This window comes from Lissotriton vulgaris, chromosome 8 (assembly GCF_964263255.1).
Source record: "Lissotriton vulgaris chromosome 8, aLisVul1.2, whole genome shotgun sequence".
Lineage (NCBI taxonomy): Eukaryota > Metazoa > Chordata > Amphibia > Caudata > Salamandridae > Lissotriton > Lissotriton vulgaris.
The window spans coordinates 217,636,378-217,650,364 of NC_141696.1; the positions used below are offsets into that span (position 1 = coordinate 217,636,378).

A 13,987-nucleotide genomic window follows, 5' to 3' on the forward strand; every position below is an offset into this window, starting at 1 on the left:
GACCGCGAGTCAATATGAGGGGCATAGAGACCGCCCAAAGCACCGTGATCGCTGCTGGAGTGCCTTATGCATTGCATTATTTTTGCATAACAAACTGCCTGATTGTTGCATTACGCATTGCATTATTTTTGCATAACGAAAAGCCTGATTGTTGCATTACGCATTGCATTATTTTTGCATTACGAACTGCCTGATTGTTGCATTACGCATTGCATTATTTTTGCATAACGAACTACCTGATTGTTGCATTACGCATTGCATTATTTTGGCATTACGAACTGTCTGCTTGTTGCATAATGAACTGCATTATTTTTATTTTACAAAGTGCCTGATTCTTGCATTACAAACTGCATAGCATTGCATTAGGACTGCAGGGGGTCATAGAGAAGTGCTCATTAATACTGCAAGAACCTACAAGGGCTTGCTGGCCTAATAACCAGCAAGGTGAAATATTACAAATACGCATATGTTGGATTTTTATCATGTGGTCTCATCGTATATCTTTTTATATAAACTTAAAATCGTTTTTATGAAACTTGTGTGGAGTCCGTTTGTGGGGTTGTCATTGGGTTGCTGAGAGCATAGGTGCAAATACTTTACACACTTGCCTTGAAGATAAGCTGCTCGACCTAAGCTAGCGAGGGGGTGAGCAGGGGCTATCTGAGAAGGTGTTCTTCCTTTCCCTGACTTAGAAGCAGGGGCCTCTATTTGCACTAAGGTACCTACATCAGCCAACTAGAGAACCCCGGTTCTAACAGGAAGTAATACCTGTAGAGCCCCCAATTGAAACTGAATACATGACATACAACCACAACATTTGGAAATTTTGCTCTGTGTTCTCTTCTCTGGATGTTTTGTCTCAATAGCCTTTTGGAAGCATCTTGTCTCTACCATGAATACAACCTTCTCAAATCATTCAGTGCTGTATATGATTACTAAATAAACAGGCCCATAACTTGATGAAATACAGGCTATTAATGTCTGAATTTTTTTTATACTCTTCATTTGATCACCCACGTTTGCCCTTTTCCTTTGCTGTGCTACATATAAAACACTATCTTTGTAAATGAAAAAAGCTCCCACAGTATGTAATGCACATTAAGAGCGTGATTATGAGTTAGGTGGATGGGTTACTCCATCACAAACGTGACAAATATCCCGTCTGCCGTATTACTAGTTCCATTATATCCAATAGCACATAATGAAACTCGTAGTACAGCGGATGAGATATCCGTCACATTTGTGATGCAGTAAACCGTCCACCAAACTCATAATCAGGCCCTACATCTATCCTGTTACCCCCCACCCATCTTGTAGCCAACCCTCCCACCATTTATAGGTGGCTGCCATTCTCCCGACAATTCATGTACTGCGTATGGTTCACCACACCTATATTGGACCCCGCAACAAGGAAATGATCACTATACTACAGAGGTTATCATTTGCTTAACTGTATAATTTTGTTAGACCATTCTGACCAATGTTGTTAATTTACTTCAAAAAGTTAATTTATAGAAAATGACAGTCTGGCAGTAAGAAAAAGTAAACAATTTATTCTGACAGCAGCATATTAAACAAATGAACAACGATACACATTTTACGCCAAGACAATTTATGCACAGGGAGTTAAACAGTGACTTTTATTATTACTTCTATTCCTGTTTTTTGGGTGTAAATTAGTTAGAAATCGACTGATTCTTAATGGGTTTGTGTTCGACTTACTCAAACACTATTTTCTAAAATGGATGTGGTTGCATTTATAGATTTTGTGTAAAGTGTTTCACCAATATCAGCGCTCCTGAATCATAGACTTACAGAACACGGCTACCAGAGTTATCAGCACAATGGCTGTCACCAGAGTTAAGACCCAGAGAAAATGAAAAACCAGTGATATCTGCTCCATTAGGAAGTGAAGACAATAAATTAATGTTTGTGGCATTAGGTTCTAATAATATCAATTAGTTATGAGCCTTTATAATAATCAAAATTAACTGGGTAAATAGCAGTGCTGTGCATTAAGTTTGGTCTCATAATAACACCCCCAGTATAAAGGGCTGCATATCAGATGAGTGCTACAAGTGATTTTTTTTGTCCATTAATACATGATCAAATACATTTAGAATCAAGAAATTGTTTGATATGACATACAGTATGTTTTTGCGTTAACTAAGCGAAAGCACATACATTTTATAAAGAAAATGAATATAAACAGAACATACCTGTGCTCAAAGCTGGCTGGAAAGCATGGGATAGTTAAATCCTCTTCACCAGGGGAGATAGGTGAACAATAGCCTCAAAACAGCATAGATCATTGGTTCTTTACGTGTGGTCTGGGGACCGCTGGGGGTCAATGACGTCTGGTCCGGGGGTTTGCGACTACTCCAAAAATTAAATAATATGAACAGACTAATAATGTGAATATAAATAAAAAAGAAAAATTGAAAATTTAACATTTTAAAATGATCTGTAAATTTGAAGGAATTAGAAATTTGATTCTAAAAATTAAGTTGATATCCTCAGATTGATTTGTGGGAGCAGTGCATGTGGATCAATCGGAATATAGTGTGGACAATGAAATTAGAAAAGTTCCAAAAATTCCATCAAAATTAAAATGTTGATTGTCTTGGATTTGTATGTGAATTAAATGTTTCATTAGTTGTGTAATTTTTAGACGAATGTTTTTCCTGTTTTTGTGTATTGTTTTGCGGTTTAAATCATCGAAATAACTTAGGCCCAATAATGATCCCAATAATGATTCAGTGGAGGTCCCCATATTTCCGGAAATGATTATGTGGGGTCCACAGTAGTCAAAAGGTTAACAACCACTGGCATGGATGATGGGCACTGATGGCAGTAGGTGACATGGCTCTTTCCTGGACATTGCCCAAGCAGCAGAGCCCTCCTGCCAGCACATTGCCTAACCCTGTAGGTGGGTCTGCTGAAACAAAACGGAACAAGTAATTCCATGGCTTGTGTTCCAAGCTTGGACTGCTTTCTTCTCTTTCCTCTCTTAATATTGTATTCCCTAATTTTCTGCAATCTTGCACATGCAAGAAGGACACACAGGACTACAAAAGCAGTGTTCTAAATGGTTGAGATTGATCCAATATCTCTGAGGGGCATCAGAGGTCACTCTAGCATTTTCCTGGCTGATGCTGAGCCTTCCCATAGGAGCTGCATTATATAGACGCAAGAAAGCCTTCCTCGCAGCTGCAGCCATACACCCATTGTCAGCAAGTTATTCTCTTAACCATTGTGATCACACTGGTGAAGAATGACAGTGCATTACAATCACAAAAGGAAATGATGAACACAAAAGGAAGAAATTCCAATGGGAAGGTAAAAATTTAATTCACCAATCAAGAGCTTTAAAGAATAAAGTAGAGTGTAAGGGCCTGAGATAAGATCAAAACATTCCCCCATTTTGAGAAATAGAAGGGAGAAGACTTCTTGAAATTAAAATCAACCCACCCAAAAAAAAAATGAATTCATGAAAATGTAATTGTGTTTACTTTTAGATTTTATTTTGGCCACCATCTGGGAGCAAAAGTAAGGAACCTCGGGATTCAGTAAGAATTTAACTGATGGGATCCTCCATCCAACATGGTGCATGTCCGGCATTCTGTATTACAAATGCTGTGGCCTATAATGCACTTGTAATACGGCAGATGGGACCTCTGCCACATTTGTAATGGATTATCCCACCTGCCAACTCTAAATAAGATCTGTAAATTCTTTGTGATCTCTCCTTGGATGGAGCTAATAAGCCTCTTACAAACATATTTCCTTCTGTCAATGCTACCTGATTTCAGCATGAACCAGGGGTACCTGATGTTAGCATCAACCCCTTCCTATTTTGAAATGTTGTTACTGGCAGCTTTAGCTGTATGCCAGAGCTCATGGCAAAAAACACAGGGTAAACAAACAAAAAGAAGAAATACACAGAAAGAGGCTTTGGTTTAGCTACCAGCTTGTTTTGGGTAGTCCCCTTGAGTCTTTGCTAGTCTGATGTGCCCCCACACATTTTGAAACCACCCACCACATTTTCAAACCGCCTCTGTATTTTGAGAATGTTCTCATTTTCAACAATAAATGTTACATCGGTCATTGGTTGATAGCATAGCCATTCTCACACACCGCACAATTTCATCTTTGAAGATGTCCTGACTCTCCTGTCAGCTGCAACTGTGCGGGTGGCTTCAACCATATACAGTGTTGTTTGGTGAACAGAATAAAGGTCCTTATTGAGGACCATTAACTAGCAATATTCATAAGTGTTACTCTGTCTTCACCTGCTTCTTCCAGAACATACAGTAGGTGCACTCAGAGTCATGCTAATGACTTACGACTATCAAAACCGAGGACTGGCATAGTTATTTAGCGCATAGAAAGTAGGTTAAATTCAGAAGCTGTATTCATAATTCTATGATAGCCTGAAAGTGATGGGGCAGTGGTGTTTGTTTTAACTTAGGGAAGTGTAGTAGCAGCCTAGGTACAGCAGGGACTTGAGTCTTACTCAAGGGAGACATCTAGCCATGGCATGTGGTACTACACCTTTGTGAAAGATTCTTCAAGTTCTGGTTCCTGGCCCAAGACTGAAATCTAGTTACAACTTGCGGTACTGCAGTTCTTGCTAGCTGCACAAGTCTGAAATTCTCATATTTCCCAGTGCTAAAAAGAACATCATCCTCCATCATAAGATTTTGTATAAACGGTCATGCTCACATATGAACCAACATGTTTTCTGTATTATTAAATAGCAAGGTGTGTGAGATTTAAGGTATTGCAGGCTTCAACACATTCTGTTGGTTATCATTGCATGGCGTGGAATGTTCTGTGAAGTTGCTAACCACTGAATTTGCTTCTGACCCAGCTGTAATATTTAGGACCATAATTGACATATTATTGTATGTATTGGGTGGTAAAGTGTGCTAGGAAGCAACACATTCAAAGTGCCATACAATCTAAATTATGTTTCCCATTAGATGACACAAAAACATAGCTCTGGGTATCAAGTGGTACTTGCAGTGGGAAATAAGAAGAGGTTGAGTGCTGCTTTAAAAAATCTTAGCATCTAAATATGTCTGTCTTGTGGCTACCTGGATATTCATGTTCTCAATATGATGACTTTCTTAACTAATGGTAAAAAATATTCTAAGTTTAATGATGAAGAGCCACTGTGCTTAATGGAGCAGTTGAGGCAATAATAACAAATGTACCCTTGCTCCGTGCTCACCCGCCTAGAAGAAATGCAACCATGATCACACGCAACATGGGACTCACACAAGAGCAGGCATGGAGGTGAAAAGAGGGGGCCTCCATATTTCCTTGCAGGCTACAGCCCTCTAGACCTCGATGGCAGATTAAAATATAAGGTTTCTATTCCCATTGTTACCATGAGTCGTCTTTCACCTTGTATGTGGCATCAAAGAAGCATCCTCTTATAGTCTACATGCATCTTATTTGATACATTTTCTTTCTCTAAGCTACTTTTTAATTGTAAAGTCAATCTTTGGGATTTTTTGCCTTCATATGAACTCATTTACTGTATCCAAATGGTTTGACACCAGAATAATATTGAAGGCGTATAGTATGATTTACATTCAGGGCTGGACTGGCCGGAGCTGACAGAGGGTGTTTGTCCGGGAGGCTGGAAGGGTGGAAGCCAGTTTTGGAACGGTGGGGGTCAGTTTTGGTACTGGGGTCTGATTTTGCAGCGTTGCTGCGATATCGGCCCCCAGCAAAAAAGCACCAGTGCTAAGGGACGGTTTTGTTAAACAGCAGTGCTTCACGCTGCCCCCCCTCTGCCGCCCAGGAGGTGGGGGCAGTCTAACAAAATTGCCAGGGTTGATTTGGGTTCCCAGTCCGGGGCCCTGCATATATTTTGAGTCCAAATATTGTTTACAAAAATATCACCCGATTGGAGTAAGTAATAGAAAATCCACACATTTTTATCAACGATACGTAGGAGACAATATTTCTGTGTCGATATCTTGACTTACAAGCATCGGAACAGGCAAATCCTCCAGATGTTGTTTTTGATCCTTATTGCGCGGTCCCCTTTGTTGTGGTTGAGGTAGATCCATGCTTGCCCCACCCTTCAGCGTATCATGAGTTCTTCGTGATAGTCCTGTGCCTCCTCCCTTGCATTTGTGTTTCATTACCACCGGATTAGGACTCACCAGAGCGGGGTTAAATTGCAACAAAGTTGCTCTTCCTCCTACACGTTCTCAATAAAGCAATACTAGAAGATAACATTCAGAACAGTTACATGGTTGATAGTTTTATGGGGGTTTTCAGCTTATTTGCTAACTATAAATATTCAAGCAAACGTAATAAACCTAAAAAGAGTTATGTGTTTGTGCTACACTCTGCCAGAAGATTCGTGGTATCTAGTTATTCTTGCTCTTTTCAATTATCTCCAGTATATTCATGGTCCATTAAATTGGTCTATCATCACCCTGTAGCTTTTACAAATTGTCAATATGAGTTCCATTTGTTAGACTCCAATGGGCGGACCTTGTTATCACAGAGACTTATGCTATATTGGTTTTCTTAAGCAGATGTATGTTAACCACATCCTTCCAGGTTATGGCAGACACTATTTCCAGGTCAGGACTTTAGTTTGACAGCTTAATGCACTCCGTGTGTTGTAATCCTGCTTTTCTTCTATTCAACTAAGTAGAATAACACATCTGAAATCAAGGATTGCTACATAAAAAGTTCAGGATTGGAGACAGTGCCCCTAACTACCTAGAGAGGGGTCACACTAGTCATCTAAGATTGTGTTGCTTTTGTGGATGTCCACAATCTTTGCATCATTATACCAGCTTCCTTCAAGAGTTGCACATGAACATATGCTAAATAGATACAATAGTTCTTATGAAGTTAATCAAATGTAATTTTGTCTATCTTAGGTATCAACAGGAAAGTGATCTACTCTTTAGTGGATTCTTCAGACGGGCATTTTTCTGTGGACCAGACATCAGGCATCATCATGCTGGAGCAGCCATTGGACAGAGAGTTGCAGGCATCATACAACATCACAGTGAAGGCTTCTGACCTCAGTCCCATGCTCATGCTGTCTTCCCTGGCGGTGGTTACCATCACCGTGCTGGACATTAACGACAACCCTCCTGTGTTTGAACGAAGAGACTATCTTGTTACTGTGGCAGAAGACACATCTCCAGGCATCGAGGTGCTGACCGTGTTTGCAGCGAGCAAGGACATTGGCTCAAACGCAGAGATTACATACAACTTGAGGTCCGGGAATGAACAAGGCAAATTCAGGATCAATCCAAAAACAGGTTTGCAAAATTAGCACTACATTTCACGAGTGACACTGAAACTTTATTCAATCAATCAATCAATCTGGATTTGTATTGAGTGGCTAATCACCCGTGGGGGTATCCAGGCACTGAGACACAATCCAGCATGTGGAAAATAATCTTTATTGAAGTAACATGTGTGCATAACTTTACAGATAGATCAGGAATGCAGGGTTATATCTAATAATTAACCCCTTAAGCGCTGCCGTTGGCCGCCGGCAACGCTACCTCCCCAGTGCTGCTGTCGGCCATTGGCCGACGGCATTCCACCCGCGCACGGAAACGCCTGCACCGCGGCGGAATTACCGCCGCGGTTAACGGGTTAAAGAAGCGTGCATTTGCACTACAACTGCTTTTCTTTTGCCCTGCCTCCAACAGTAAGGACTTAAAACACACATTCACTAAAGTCTGTGTGCTCCCTCAAGGCCATTCTAATCTGAATCCTTTTAAGATTCTGTACTAGTGATTTAGCTCTGGTATGCAGAATAGCTTATCTAAATGCATTCCATAACAAATTTCCGCCAAGAGTAATAAAAATGAAAAAGGTATTTCAATGCATTTCTGTCAAAAAAGTATATTCTGCAGAATGTTCTTCCTACACAGTTTCCAGTAAGAGCACATGCTCGTCTTTTGTTTTATTGCAATTTCTGTCCTTCTGTACAGGCAGAAGAACCTCAAATCAGTGGTTAATTTGTAAATAAAATTAAGTGCCGGGGCTCTCTTCAGGAGGCAGCTTCCAGCAAGTCCATTTCTTCAGTTAGAGCCACCTCAAACATAACCAACCACTAGCCATGAAAGTGGGGAGCGGATGTGGCATAATGGCCAGAGCTGTCGACTTGTGAGATGGGGAACTAGGTTCGAGTCTCTGCATCGGCTCAACGTCCCGTGACTGTGATCAATTCACATAATCTCCCCGTATATGAATGTGTCCTTGACTGGTGCTCATGAAATGTGTCAGGGTTGAAGATTAAGTGCCAGTGCTGAGCACCGGAAACCACTGGCTCAAATTAAGTACTGCCTCAAATCCTCTTCAGTCTTGATTGCTGGAGGTCTTATGCAGGACTTCGTTGTGTACCTTGGTGAAAGCAGAATTGTTTTGTCACATTCCAAGCATTATAGTGCTAACGTTTATAGAGTCAGTTGCAACACGTATAGTTAACGTTTTACAACCCCAATACCCGATATTTAAATGGCTGCCAGTGGATTCAAAAGATGATGTTGCAGCTATTGATGGCTGACAGAAAAGTATTTTTCCAGTATGTTCTACTTTGCAAGTCACACCGCTGTAAAGTACCTATCTACACGAACTATTAGTAAAAAGAAATAAGGTGATGGACGAGAGCCTCAGAAGACTTTGTGTCCCATTCTGTTTTAGGCTTGGGCTCTGTTTATCCATCCATTCTTTCTTCACTAGAGTGGAATTGGCAAGTCACAACAGAGCCTTTTTTTGTTCAGGACTGCTGATGAAACATGCAGAATTGTGTTAGACGCTGTCAACAACATACCATACCATAGAGGGGCGACTCCTCAGTTATGGAGTACAAACATCGCCCGACTAAAAAATAAAATGATAATAAAATAATTTTATTTTTCGTTACTGCCAGCCGAGGCTAAGGCGGGACCATCCTGCTGAGTGTCATTCTTTAGAGAAGAGTGTTGGGCACTTGTAAGTGCGCATGTCAGTTTGGCTGGCCAAACAGACATGCACACTCATGTTTCTCCAACCTAGCTGTGTTGCAATAGCTGGGTTGGAGAAAGCCCCCAGGCTCACTCGGCCTGAGTGAGCTTCAAGTCAGCACGCTCAGGCCAATCAGGTATGTGGTATTTTAAAATTATTTTGCCCTCAACCCTGCCCCCGCGTTCGTGTTGCCCTACCACCCAAAAACTGGAGGACCCACCACTGATACCATAACATACGCATACCAAATTCTAGACCATTTCTATAGGTAGAAACGCAATTTGCAGTCTGTGCAGCTTAATTTATCATCTCTCGCTTATGATTGTCACAAAAGAGATCACCTTTCTTGAGCCTTCCCGAACAACATAAATTGGGCATATTTGGTCATTCCATAAACATTGGTACCCAGATACATCCCTCTCAATCTGTGGCACAGATGAGTGGCACTCGGGTACCTCTTTGTGGGTTGGAAACCTCAGAAACTTGGGAATTGACTTCCTCAGTCGATTAACATTAGTGACACTTAGCTAGGTATTTTGTCCAAGTTCTCCCATGAGTGGAGCTACATGCCTCAGACAGGGAGACGTCTATCCTACACCTATACTGTTTGGAACACTAATCAATTACTGCGGGCCATGGGAAACCAGGGTATTCTTCAAAAACAGCAACCGATCATAATAGTCTTTTTACTACAACATAATTGATCGATTTACATTTAAAACAATGGTTATTTGGATTACATATTATTGTCTATACAGTCTATTGAACATCCCCTTCAGAAGAATCATAAAAATACTATTAAATTCATTTAAAAAAATATACATATAAAAAGTGTTAAAGCTTTACATCCCTCTGGGAGAGTGTGCAGTTATTAATATCAGCAGAAAGTTGTGCCACTTCATGCGCTTTACATGTTAACACTGATATTTCCATCAATGGGTGCTGCTGGCAGGTTTTATGAGCAAAAAATTTAAATAGTACCACTGTTTACTAACTACAAAGAATACTTTTCATACATTAAAATACTATTCACAAATTCAAAATTATTTGTTTGATGTGGTGCCATTCCTTGCGTCTTCCATATCAGCCCCGCCCTATGACTGGGGCAGATGATTCCATCGGAGTATCCCCATTTTTGCCTTATAAAGCAACATACAGGAGAGATTTGATATGAAAAACCTTTATCTATGCAGTAAAAAAAATCTGAATCCCACTCATCTAATCCTGTAACCCTCACAAGAGCATCTAACTGGTAATAGATATTCCGCAGAGGCCATTGCCTTTGCCCTGATATATTATATTGAAGAATTCTTATTCTGGAAGCACAATAACCCTTGGCAAATCTCCATCTGCTCGGCTAGTGTTATTCTTCACATGCCGTGGCAGCCTTATGTGTATGAATTCGCTCACCTTAATCAGGCTTGCTTCTCAATACATCATATTTTATTCAGGAGGCTGGAATCTGCGAAGGGAATATCAAAAGAATGGAGAAGATAGTGGTGTTGAAATGATGTTTCTCATTAAGACTTCTGTTCCTTCGTATTACCCAATCCCCTCTCCACCGCTCAGGCTGGCATCAGCGTTATCTTATGGATGTCGCTGGCTCTAATGCATGAAACTGATGTGGGAATGTCATGATGTCAGAAACCAGGTGAGCCAAGCCTATGAGTTTTGCACCTGCACAAATTGTGCCTTTCAAGTTTTTTGCTCAATTTATAGTAATCTAAATCCTTGTTACAAAATTTGTGACCAATCGGAAAAAATTCATGCCATAGAAAATCAGCATTTCATCCAAACAATTTCTGTCTTCCTATCTTTTTAGGTGTAATTTCAGTTTTTGAAACACTGGACTATGAGGCATGCAGAGATTTTTATCTGGTAGTCGAAGCGAAAGATGGGGGCGTGCCGCCTCTAAGTGCAGTCACAACGGTGAACATCAACTTAACCGACGTCAATGACAATGCGCCAAAATTTAACCAGCAGATGTACAGTGCGGTCATCAGCGAGGATGCTTCAATTGGTGATTCTGTCATCTTGGTCAGTATTAAGTTACTTTTATTTCATTACTAAAAGACACATTTAGTTTTATTTCTCAACATTTTTTTTTATTTCTTCACCTGATTAACTGTTTTTGAAAATGTATCCCCAGGTTGACTTGGAAATAGTGTCATGTCGTTATTAAGTCTAGGATGGTTCATTTTTCATTTTCAGTGGCCATTCTCAATACTTGTAGCTGGGTTTGTGTTTGCTTTTGAGTTGTTTCCTAACAGGGGACTACTCTCCCTTTGATCCTTTAGAAAGAGAGTGCAATAAGGGATTACATGACTGACTTGACTTTCGAGAAATATGAGAGCAAACACGATGTGCCTTTGTGAGATGTACTCAGAAATTGTAAATATTGTTAAACATGGATTGATTTGCTTTGCTAGGGGACTGGACTCCTAATACCTGATGGTTGTGGGCACACAAAGCCTGTATGTCTTAACCTGTAGAAAAAGGGTTTGAACGTTACCACAAAAATGAGCATCGCTAAATAATATTTATTGTTTAATCCAGGGAGTCTAATGTTATTCAAGTAAGGACAGGTTCACATATTTAAATGATGGTCTTTTCCAAGTCTTCTGGTCTATTTTCTCCTATTCTGCTGAAGATACGGTGGTGGCACTCCTAAGGAAATCCTGTTGATAAACAAGTGATTTATTCTGACGGAGAACATGTAACACACAGCTTTAAAATCTTCCTAGGTAGTCATTTTTCCTACCACATATTTATCGAACTGAGGTCGCTGATCCTGACAGTAATGGTGAGGCACCCTCTTCTGTTATATGACACAGAATATGATCCCTTTAGTTGCACACAAGCAAATGACATTGAAATGGCACTTAGATTGGCAAATAAACTATGCTTTGATAGAGGAGGAAAGGAAGAGAATAGAGCCAAATCATACACTCTACCATCCTCTTCAACACATAGCCCTCTGCCTCAGTCATCTGCATTACCAACAGAAGACACACAGGCACATTAACAGTTTTTAACTGTTAATAACTAATGTTAAAATGAGCAATTAGCACAGTAGGAAGGACATTTTTGAATTCCTCACAAAAACTTAGCTTTGCATGAACTGTGACTCTCCTCTAATTGCCCACATCTTCACCATATGGGGTATCCCAGCCATGTCTGTCCTACCCTTAAAGTGTTACAGCCACTGTGGGATAGGACCACATACAATAACAGAACATGCAGCAAACTTGACCCTAGTGTCCTTCTGCCTCTGATGTGCCATGCTGGGACCATATCATAGTTTCTACACCTTCCATGTTACTGGCAGAGTCACCCCTTCTCTCACCTTCTCTTTCTGTTCCCAGCTCCCAATGTTTAGGTAAAGCCTGCCACCCAGTGCAAGCTGTCTGGCTGAAAAAGACCTATTGTGGACTTACCAGGAACTTACAGAAGTTTACAGCCTGTCAATTGCTTATCATTGGTTGGCTTAAGTGTCTCTCTCATTTGCTTGCTAGTTACTGGATGGTTTTCCTTGTTCTAGCTCTTCCATCCTGTATTGTGCCTCCCAGGGTACATAGCCCCATGACCAGGTCTTTGATTGGCTGGCTTATATCCTTCCACTTTTCACTTTTATAGAACTACTTTTTTCTTTTTGCTTAAGCACACCATGAGAGTGCATGTCTTTTCTTTATCTCTCCTTTGTTTGCTTTGTACCACCAAATACCCGCTGCCTGCTGTCCACGTTGCTGTCTCCCTAAAGATGCAAGCACACTGTCTCTGGCTTCTCCCCACCAAACTACATTCCACCCCTATGCCCTGTGTTGCTTTTTCGCTAATGTGCTTCTCGTCCTGCTCTCCCTTATGTGCTGCTTTTGCCCTCCCCCACACATTCCATGTTGGTCTTCCCACCCACTCCTCGATTGCCCCCTGGGTCCACTCGTGTCTGGAAGCGGCATTACTGCATGGTGTTCCTATTTGTGCACTGCTTCGGATGTGCAAATTCCTCCAGGAATTAGATTAAGGAAATTGCATGGGTCAAAAGTCCAGAAACTTTTGATTTGAAATTGAGCAGATACACAATTTGCATCTGATCTCAAAGATACACTGAAGCTAAAAGTGAAGCAGATAGTTTTCAAGTCAAAGCTATCATAATGCAAGCATTTCATGTGGTCTACTTACACTGCTCCCAAGTCTATGTGCCAGTATCAGAAGTGCCCATTTATTTATGAAATCTTATCTGTTAGATCTTCTTTTTCATCACTCCAGAAATTTGAAGCTCCCACATTTATCAACCCAAAGAATGTCTCCTTTCTTCTTTTCCAACCCACTTACCATGTGAGCTGTATTAAACTGGAAGCTGATCGAGAAATATAAAACATCAACTTGTGTTTATTACACCAGTAAAGTTTATTTATTATTTTATGTATTTTTTACACATTTCCCTGCAGCTAATCGCTGAAGATCTGGACAGTCCAGCCAATGCGCTTATTCGTTTTTCGATTGTCAGCGGGGATCGAGATGGTCAATTTGCTATTGACCCTGTTGTGGGACTTCTAAAAATTAAGGAAAAAATGGACAGAGAACGAGTAAGAATTTTTGGGGCTGTCATTTATATGTGTTGGAATTGATGCTTGTGTTGTGTCTGTTCACTGCTTAAATGTGAGTTTAGGAAGCGCCACTTTTGTGTTTTGAAAAATATGCGTAAAGAATAATTTCATATCTTGCATAAATAATTAACGGTACTTTGAAAGTTAAATTCCAATATTGTGACTTATGCAAATATAGTCCAGATCTTTGATACGTGGCATGTGTGTCTATGACAGAGCTTTAATATTTTAAAATCCCGCATTTGATAAGATGTCTAAAACAAGTCTGTGTCTTATTTGTAGCTCAGAACTGTAATAATGTGAATTTTTGATAAAGTGTAGACTTTGAAGCAGTACCACACTGACTGCAATCTGACTGGCAAATATGTTATTCT

The 13,987-nt window shown here is 40.4% G+C and overlaps 1 protein-coding gene across 1 annotated transcript in view; it reads left to right on the top strand.

The window, feature by feature from the left end:
• FAT3 (FAT atypical cadherin 3) overlaps positions 1-13,987 on the top strand; it is a 764,758-nt gene that overhangs the window by 649,361 nt on the left and 101,410 nt on the right. Inside the window, exons 15-17 of the mRNA XM_086933989.1 lie at positions 6,918-7,307; positions 10,829-11,043; positions 13,455-13,592. Of these exons, the coding sequence (XP_086790115.1) occupies positions 6,918-7,307; positions 10,829-11,043; positions 13,455-13,592 (743 nt within the window). The remainder of the gene's footprint in view (positions 1-6,917; positions 7,308-10,828; positions 11,044-13,454; positions 13,593-13,987) is intronic.